The 9,936-nt window shown below is 35.4% G+C and overlaps 1 protein-coding gene across 3 annotated transcripts; it reads left to right on the forward strand.

Annotated features, from left to right (window-relative positions):
* The first annotated feature begins 3,119 nt into the window (after positions 1-3,119).
* Positions 3,120-9,192, forward strand: LOC130991995 (neutral ceramidase 2-like). 3 transcript variants are annotated; one of them, XM_057916444.1, is made up of 10 exons: positions 3,120-3,474; positions 3,866-4,224; positions 4,438-4,646; positions 5,058-5,399; positions 6,391-6,655; positions 6,728-6,998; positions 7,074-7,199; positions 7,382-7,445; positions 7,829-7,998; positions 8,449-9,192. In XM_057916444.1, exons 2-10 carry the CDS (start codon positions 3,923-3,925, stop codon positions 8,995-8,997), a joined length of 2,298 nt encoding a protein of 765 aa, XP_057772427.1. In that variant the 5' UTR covers positions 3,120-3,474; positions 3,866-3,922; the 3' UTR covers positions 8,998-9,192. The 3 variants fall into 3 exon arrangements, with proteins under 3 accessions (XP_057772427.1, XP_057772426.1, XP_057772425.1); XM_057916443.1 differs by having other exon boundaries at positions 3,156-3,474; positions 3,878-4,224; XM_057916442.1 differs by lacking the exon at positions 3,120-3,474 and adding an exon at positions 3,598-3,760.
* Positions 9,193-9,936: the final 744 nt, after the last annotated feature.

Genomic DNA, 9,936 nt, shown 5'->3' on the forward strand with positions numbered 1-9,936 from the left:
TCAACATAATTCCTATATGGGTATGACTGTTCATTGGGTCGATTTGCAATGGAATTTGAACAAACGTGTTATTGCTTTCAAAAAATTCAATTGTGCTCATACCGTCGAAAATATTGCTCTTATTATCTTGAAAATTTTGCAACAATTCAAGATTACTGACAAAATATTTTCAATTGGTTTTGACAATGCAAGCGCCAATACCGCTAGTGTGCCTTCTTTAATTTGTGCATGTAATCCTTCGCTACAAGGTAAGTATTTTCATACTCGTTGCATTGCTCATATCTTAAATTTGTGTGTTCAGGATGGCCTTAAGGCTTTGGATAAATCAATAAAACCAATTAGGCAAGCTGTTGAGATGTTACGTGATAAGCAAAAATTACATAGGTCATGGCTAAAATTTTGTAAAGCTCAAACTGGACGTAGCAAGTGCTTTAACATAGACGTGTGCACTAGGTGGAATTCAACATATGATATGTTGAATTCAACATACGAATTTAAGGATTTATTAGTAAATTTTTTTACAAGTGAAGTGAGCTCTATGATTTTATTGCCATCTTATTGGGATGATTGTTATGATCTTGTGCAATTACTTAAAGTTTTTGAGGCCGCTACTAAAGATTTATCGGGTGTTTATTATCCTACTTGCTCACGTGTTCTTGTTCATTGTACAGTGATTATGGCTCAATTAAGTGTTTGTAGTAATAAAAAAATTTTACAAAGATCCGTTACTTTTATGGTTTTGAAATGGTTAAAATATTTCAAGTATATTCCTAACATTTTTTTAATTGCAAAATGTTTAGACCCGTCTTTCAAATACGAAGGTGTTTGTGGCCTTTTAGAAATTTATTATCAATTTTTTAACGATATAAGATATAGCGAGGGTGTTACTTATGATGCTTTGGATATGCCGAACTTTATGGATATCAAAACTAGTCTTTATTGTGATTTACAAAACCTTTATCTAGATTTTACTTCAAAATATGGTCCAAATATTTCTCGAAAACAAACTGTGAGGAGTACCGGGTCTTCCTCTTATGGATTTGACACTAGTACTCAAGCGGGTCAAATGCTTCAAAAAATTTTCGCCAACAAAGGTCATAGTGGTGGTCATACACAATATTCTGAATTAGAAGAATACCTTTCCGAGCCAAAGGGAGGCGAATTGCTTAATGCAGGGCCAAATGACGTGGACGTGTTGAATTGGTGGTCAATTAAGCAAGGCCAATACCCTATCCTTGCAATCATGGCGAAAGAAGTCTTTTCCGTCCCCGCATCAACTGTAGCGGTCGAGCAAGCATTTAGCGAAACGGGATACATGCTCGATGAACGAAGATCCCAAATGGCACCGCATAATCTTGAAGCCCAACTATTGCTCAAAGATCATACATTAGCCGAAGCAAGAGAGCAAGAAAATAAATGGGATGATTTGTTCGTAGAGTACCCCATATCCACGACCGAAGGCGACACCACCGATGTGAGCGAGTCATCTCAATGCACCGAAGGCGAAGACTTTGACGATGACTTCGACTTCGACATGTAGAAGACTTCATGATTATGCGGTGTCACCAAAGGTAAGACGAAGGTAAGAGAACTACGTGGACTTTGATTCCTTCGGGATACGTAGGCAACTTAATTATAACTTAAATGTTATAATTAAGCTCAAGTCCTATTTCCTTTATTTCTTTTTTCCCCCCAAATTACAAGTTGTAAATTAAGAGTTGTAATTTTATTTTAGCATCCAAAAGTTGTAATTTGTAAATTATACTAATAAGAGTTGTTATGTGTAACTTAAATTATATTTGTAAGAATTGTAATTTATAAGTGGTTGATTCAAATAAAGTAATTATGCAATATTTGTAAGAATATATTTGATAGAATATTTGTAAGAATATATTTGTACTCCTAGTTAAATATATTTGATAGAATATTTGTAAGAATATATATTTGTTAGAATAAATTGCAAATTTGCAATTGCAATTTTTAAGTTAAATATATTAGATAGAATGTAAGAATATATATTTCTAAGAATATATTCTTTGTAAGAATATATAACTTAATTACATAACAATATAAGTTAATTAAATAAGTTAAGAATATATTCTTTGTAAGAATATATATAAGTTAATTATTTTATATTTGTAAGAATTAAATAAGTTAAGAATATATTCTTTGTAAGAATATATATAAGTTAATTATTTTATATTTGTAAGAATTACAACCTTTATTTTATTTAATTAAAGCATATTTAATTTGAATACAATATAAAAAAAAAAAAATTAAAGGCGGTTCGGAACCGGAACCGGCGGTTCAGAACCGAACCGGAACCGCCGGTTCACGGTTCGGAACCGGAACCGTCAAAGGTGTAACTCGGTCCGGTTACGGTTCCCGTGTTCGGAACCGTGGAACCGCCGGTTCCGGTTCGGTTCGAACCGGGAACCGAACCGTGGCCATGTCTACATCAGACTGACTGAAAGAATGCAAATTTTACTCGGACCACATGGTGAGGAAGACCGACTAAAAAAAGAGAGTTTCTCTCTTTCTTTTCCACTATTTATTTTTCTCCCTAAATATCCTATCAATTTTCTTTATCCTCTCTTTCTCCTCCTTTTTTTTTTTTTTTTCTAGTTATTGTAAAATTTGATGCATGAAAAAAATATTTTTAAAATTTAAGTTTATAACAAGATCTTTAACAGTATGATATAACAAATTTAAAAAATGAATTTAAAATAAATAAATTATGAAAAATTTAAAATTTAAAATATTTTATTTTCTTTATCTTCATTAAATTTTTACGACTTATGTTTGTTTATAAAATATTTATTTATTTATTTATTATAATGTTTAATACTCTATAATAATAATATATAATGCTATTTTTCATTATTAAATAATTTAAAATTATTTAATAATTATAATTATAATTACACTTTATATAAAGTTGAAATTTTACGTTTTTAAATTCAGGAATTTATTGAGTATTGATGTGGATTATTTTATTTTATTTTAAAATTTATATTTATTTATATTTTAATTATATTTAATATTTATATTTATTTATTTAAATATATCATTTAATTTCGATATTAATATAAAACTAATTTAACAATTTTATAATGTCTGTGAACAATGTGATAATGTCGATGTTACATTAAAAACAATGTAACATAAAATCTTTGCACCACGTCATAAATTCACCGAGCTAAACTGCCGCCGTGCCCCACCTCCAACCACCGCGCGCTACCGCCGCTCCACGGCTGAAGCAAAATGAAAAAGGAACGAGCACTACTGTAGCAGCAGCAGATTATATATAAGCACGTGGAGACTACTCAACCGAACCTAGCAACCCACTCACAAACTTCACTTCCACGCCAAGCCACCATTCTTTTTTCTCCCTTGCCCATTTTGTTCAGTTTCACTCAACTTGCACTTCAGTCAACTTTTCTCGCAGTTCCATCACGATTGCTGATTATACATGTGAGTGTTCGACTGAGCAATCCATTCTCCTAATTTTGGTTCATGCTCTTATTGTTGTATTTGAATTGACGCATTAGTTGGCGTATTTAGGTAACTATCGTGTTATCGTTTTCTGCCTGCTAATTTTGGTGGTTCTTGAACACAATTTTAACTTTTTAGTTAACTTATATTTTTTCGTAAGTAATTGCGTTGCCGTTGCGGCGCAGCTGAATCAATTGTCTGTTGCGGATCAATTTGGGTTTCCCCCTTTCTTTAATCTTAATGCTGTTTGATGTTTCTTTTGGAGGTTTGTTGCTTAAATTTTTGATGTTTATGTTGTTCATTTGCCAATGCTTATATGTGTATTTAACTGCTCCTAGCATTAATTACTAAATTCACGTATTTGCTGAAGAAATATGTGCAGAAGTGATTAGGTGGTCGAAGAGAACTGGCTCAAGGTAGAGGGAAGATGGGGAGATCAATTAGTATGATTTGGTTACCGATATTGTTATTGCTCTTTTTGGAGAGTGGGAGGGCTTCCAACCACCTAATTGGGCTCGGAAGCTATGACATCACCGGGCCGGCTGCTGATGTCAACATGATGGGATATGCAAACATGGAGCAGGTGGCATCAGGTGTTCACTTCAGGTTGCGAGCTCGGGCCTTCATTGTTGCACAGCCACAAGGGAAACGAGTCCTGTTTGTGAATCTAGATGCTTGTATGGCATCACAACTGGTGACAATAAAAGTTCTCGAGAGATTGAAAGCAAGGTAGTTATTGGGTAACTTACTAGCCTTGCAGATGTTTAGTCTTCATTATGCAATTGAAACTGGATATTGTTATGGTAACTTTGGAAAGTTTGCAGACCCCCCTTTTTTTTAGTTAATTTTATTTAAATTTTTAGTTAGCAGCAACTTTGCTTGATGTTATAGCCTTTAGCATTGGATTTGATTTAAGAGCCGGTCCTTGTTATGCTACTGCAGGTATGGAGATCTCTACACAGAAAAGAATGTTGCTATTAGCGGCATTCACACCCATTCTGGCCCAGGAGGGTATCTCCAATATATAGTGTATATCGTAACATCCCTTGGTTTTGTGCGCCAGTCATTTGATGCCCTTGTTGATGGCATTGAGCAGACCATCATACAAGCTCATGATAATATTAGACCTGGATCAGTCTATGTGAATAAAGGTAATGAAATTCTATCTGGTACTGGATTTTTAGTGCCACCTGAAAATGGGAAAAAAGAAGCTAATAAGCTGAAAAAGGACCTCTGTTTTATGTCAACATGTGTTAACATGTCCACCATCCTGCTATCGTCGAACTGATCTTAGAAGTTATAGTTTCTAATTTTGATTTTGTTAGGTTCTGTTGTGTGGAAGGCAAAGTTGGTTGCATTAGACATGGTTCATATATTCCTCATTTTGCTTGATTTCCTCACTAGAAGAGTGGTGTAGCCCTCTTCTCTTAGCCTGATGTCAATTTTCTCTGTTTGCTTATGTTCTTTTTGGAAATTCTGCTCATGAGTTGCAATATGAGTAACCAGGTAATTGTTTATTGTAGAGCTCTACATCATTCTCACCAATTTCTCCCCAATTACAGGGGAACTTTTGGATGCTGGTATCAATAGAAGTCCAAGTGCTTACCTTAATAATCCAGCTGCAGAACGCAGTAAATATAAGTATGATGTTGATAAAGAGATGACACTCTTGAAGTTTGCTGATGATGAATGGGGACCAGTTGGCAGCTTCAACTGGTTTGCAACCCATGGAACTTCTATGGGCCGTACAAATTCATTGATTAGTGGGGACAATAAAGGGACTGCAGCACGAATCATGGAAGACTGGTTTGATCAGAATAACGGTAGAAGCACATCATCTGATGTATCGCATAGCAGAATCCCCAGAAGAGTCTCAAACATTATTCCAATTGTTAACGACAATCGTAAGCATAATTTTTCAGTTAAGTTAGTAGTATTACATTATAAACAGAAGCACTTGCAAGTTATAAGGCGATCTTTTATAGAAAAAACTTTATAGAAGGGCCATAGGTAGAATCTTGTGTGAGAACTATGTTTGAGCTTTAGTTTACTATTTGACTGTAGACTTTGAAATATGTTTAGATTCCACTTGGCTACTATATGACTTTAATTTATCATTTATGCTTGTATCCCACTTGGCTCCTATATAACTTTGAAATAGGAAGGGCTGCTGTATTCCCAAATTGCTGAAAATTGAGCCCCTCTCCCTCCATGCAATTTTGGCAGAGGGCTTCTTGTGCCTGTGCTATTGCAGCACATCATAGAGAAAATAGTTATCAGATAAAATCTTCTACCGTTATTGATGAACCTAAGAGAATAAAGAGAAAATAGTTATAAGATAAAATCCTACCGTTATTGATCTCTCTCATACCCTCTAACAGAATAAAGAGGTAAATGACTGCAGGATCTCTCTCATGCCCTCAAGATTTCTTCTGTCTTGCCATAACTATATTAATTTGCTCTGCTAGGGAGCACTACGCTGAATATATGGATTTCTTGCCGTTTGAATGAGAATATATGGATTTCTTGCCGTTTAAATGATAATATATGGATTTCTTGCTGATTGAATGAGAATATATGGATTTCTTTCTTGTGTTCCTATTTTGACTAAGCCTTGATTTATACTAATAACAATACTGTAATTAAGGGGCTCATGCCAATAGTTAGGTGTAAATAAAAGGAAATGATCAATCACGTTGATTGATAACTTGATTGAGGCCCCAATAATCCTTTCTGAAAATCCTTCCTTCTTTCGGTTTTAGAGTAAAAAAGGAAGGTTTTTTATTTCATCTATCATCTGATTCATGTATGCTCATATTCTAAATTCTAAATGCAAGAAAAGAATCACCAATATGAGTTAATGATTAGTTTTTTTGGTGGATTAAATTAATGCAGATCATGAGTTACTAGAACTTGCTGCTTCTTTTGAGTCTTTGCCGGGTAAATCAACCACCAGGTTTTTGAGCGTTGCAAGACGTGTGCGGAGTATTCTGAGGCAGGCTGATAGGCCTAAATTTGTATCCGCATTCTGTCAGACCAACTGTGGAGATGTTAGTCCAAATGTGCTTGGTGCATTCTGTATTGATACAGGCGTACCTTGTGATTTCAATCATAGTACGTGTGGTGGAAAGAATGAGTTATGCTATGGTCGAGGACCTGGGTATGTCAACTTCCATATTCTAGAATTATTTAGTGTAATTAAAATCCTGATGTATTCTCACTTGCTTGTCAGGTATCCAGACGAATTTGAAAGTACTCGCATTATTGGACAAAGACAATTCAAGAAAGCAGTTGAGCTATTCAGTGCAGCATCAGAAAAATTAAATGCGAAGATCGATTATATCCATACTTATGTTAATTTCTCTAGTCTTGAAGTCACAATTCCAAAGGAAGGTGGAGGTACCACCACCGTCAAAACATGTCCTGCAGCGATGGGGTTTGCGTTTGCTGCTGGTACAACTGATGGGCCTGGGGCTTTTGATTTCAAGCAAGGAGATGACCAGGTATGTCAATTGGATTTGCTAAATGAGTCTCTGGCATGTTGCAATTATTAATCTCTCTCTCTCTCTCTCTCTCAGGGTAATGTGTTTTGGAGACTCGTCCGCAACGTACTCAAAACTCCTACCCAGGAACAAGCGAGTTGTCAGCAGCCAAAGCCCATTTTACTGGATACTGGCGAAATGAAACAACCTTATGACTGGGCGGTCAGTAAAAGTCCTGCAATAAATTGTTATTGATATCTTTGCAACCTTTACTTACTTTCTGAATAATGAGTCAAATTGTTGGTTAGTTTTTTCAGATAAAAAACTACTCTTTTTCCTGCTTGCTTTTCCCTTATAGAGCATGTTACGACCTCATATTGATTATATTTTTATCTCAACTGCAGCCTTCAATACTTCCAGTTCAGATTCTGCGGATAGGGCAGATGGTCATTCTTTGTGTGCCTGGTGGTAAGAGCTCGACTTACTTTTTCCTTATACTGTTAGTAAAAATATGCTTGGGTAACTTTCTTATCTAGATGCATCAGAAATATTTTTATTTGTAGTTCCTTCTTCTTCTGGAATTTTTAGAAGTTCCCGGCATTGCTATAATGCTCAAAATATATCTACTGCTTGCTGCTCTCTTCAGATCAAAGGAAAATTAGTTTTTATGTTTGCATCAAAATAAGAGAGATGGTATTTACAGGATATATGCCAACTCTAATGAGATTTAGCATGTTAATCTATTGACATTGTTTATGGAACTATAATTATCTTGTTATGCTGTAGGAAAAGAAAATATGTCTGCTTTGTCTCTAGTTTTAACTGTGAAATTTCTTGTTTCAATTCACCAGAGTTCACCACAATGGCTGGAAGACGCCTTCGAGATGCTGTGAAAAAAGTTCTCACAAGTGGAAGTAGCAAAGAGTTCGGTAGCAATGTGCATGTAGTGATAGCTGGCTTGACAAATACATACTCTCAGTACGTCACCACATATGAGGAGTACCAGATGCAGAGATATGAGGTGAGTTGCTTAACTTGCTTTTATTACGGAAAATAAGATGTTTGCATGAATTTTCAAAGTTTCTTTTGATTATTTTTCCAGAAAAACATTTAAGTTTTTTAGAGTTACACATGTACACTTGGTGGCTCGAACCTCGGCCTAATGGTCAGAAAAACATTTGATTAGTAACACTACATCTAGACCTGTTGAGAGTCTGCTAGTGATGAGTTGAGCTTCCACACAAATGTGAGAAACTGGTTCGAGAAATAGTTCATATAGAGAGACATTTATATAGATGTATATACTAAGTAGCTTGCATACTAGTAACCTTCAACCAAAAGAATAAGGTCAATACAAATTAAATTGCAAGATTCACGTGAAATACTTATACTATGCTTTCTCAATCTTGTATGTTCAATTTGAAACAAAGGCACATCTCAGTTTTCTAACACATGGCCTCCCCGTGTTCAGGGCGCGTCAACGTTGTACGGCCCTCACACACTCAGTGCCTACATTCAAGTATTCCAGAAGCTTGCCACAGCCCTCATCACCGGAAAGCCTGTCGAGTCGGGCCCACAACCCCCGGATCTGCTCGACAAGCAGATAAGCCTGCTCACACCAGTTGTGGTGGATGCAACTCCAATTGGCACACAATTCGGGGACGTGAGCGCAGATGTACCCAAAAACTCAACCTTCAAGAGAGGCGACAATGTGACGGTCACTTTCTGGTCCGCATGCCCAAGAAACGATCTCATGACTGAAGGGACTTTCGCGCTGGTAGAGATCCTCAGGGGGAAGGACTCGTGGGAGCCTGCCTACGACGACGACGACCTCTGCCTCCGGTTCATATGGTCGAGGCCTTCGAAATTCAGCGCTCGAAGCAACGCAAGCATACAGTGGATTGTGCCGCAAACAGCTGCTTCAGGTGTGTACAGAATTAGGCATTTTGGTGCTTCGAAGAGTCTGCTGGGAACGATCAAGCATTTCACGGGTACTTCTAGTGCTTTTGTGGTGGCATGATGATGCTTTCATTTGCCATTTTGTATCAACAAAGTTTAAGCTAAGTAAAAAACTACTATATGTTTTTTCTTTTTAAATTTGCCTTATATCTCGTAGGTAAAACTATTTGTATCTTTACCATTGTGGGAGAGAGTGGGTTAGGAAGTTTGTGTATACACATGGAAGAAGATAATCAAATGAAATAATTTAACTAAACACCTGGTTTCTTGAATCACACTTCGATGCATTCATTTCAATTAAATTCTAACTGTGATTATTGAATCTTAATAAATCTTATGATGAATTTTAATTAGAGTGAATGCACTGTATAGGTAGATGACACACATTTTTGGCTTCGAAGTCCTCGCATTTTCAAGAAAAAAAAATGATTAATTGGTGCAAATCATTAATTCCACCGACTCTTGTACAGGAATGTGTCCCTTTTTCTTGGTGGGGCTATATATATATATATATATATATATATATTTTTATCACTAATCAAATAGTAGTATCTATTTGGCCGAAAAAGACTAATGGAAATCAAAGAAAACGTCGGCTAAGAAACAATTAAAATATCTCTAAAAATTAAAACTAAAAAGGAAAAAAAATGTTAAATCCTAAAATTGGTTATCATTTATTTGATCCTAAAATATTATACATTTTAAAATGTTTGATTTTATACAACATCCGTTATTGTGTTACAGAAACTATAATGGTACATTGGCATTTGGCAAAATAAAAGCTTTATAACAAGTTTAATATTCATCTGGAGAAGATAAAGACATTACTGAAGATGGTGAAACTGATATTTAACGAAATTGAAGCAAATTATGCTTATCTATTCCACCATCGAAATCAATAAAAACACTTTTCCATCTCCTCAAGAATAATTGTTCAGTTAAAGTTCACCATTTGTCGTAAAATATAGACAAAAATCCACATAATTTAAATAAATGATCA

This window comes from Salvia miltiorrhiza, chromosome 7 (assembly GCF_028751815.1).
Source record: "Salvia miltiorrhiza cultivar Shanhuang (shh) chromosome 7, IMPLAD_Smil_shh, whole genome shotgun sequence".
Lineage (NCBI taxonomy): Eukaryota > Viridiplantae > Streptophyta > Magnoliopsida > Lamiales > Lamiaceae > Salvia > Salvia miltiorrhiza.

Bases quoted from the DNA above. Each gene is read 5' to 3' on its own strand.
- LOC130991995 (XM_057916444.1), top strand. From the start codon at position 3,923: ATGGGGAGATCAATTAGTATGATTTGGTTACCGATATTGTTATTGCTC. The intron at 6,999-7,073 runs GTATGTCAATTG...TCTCTCTCTCAG, and splicing joins TCAAGCAAGGAGATGACCAG to GGTAATGTGTTTTGGAGACT. The intron at 7,446-7,828 runs GTAAGAGCTCGA...TCAATTCACCAG, and splicing joins CATTCTTTGTGTGCCTGGTG to AGTTCACCACAATGGCTGGA.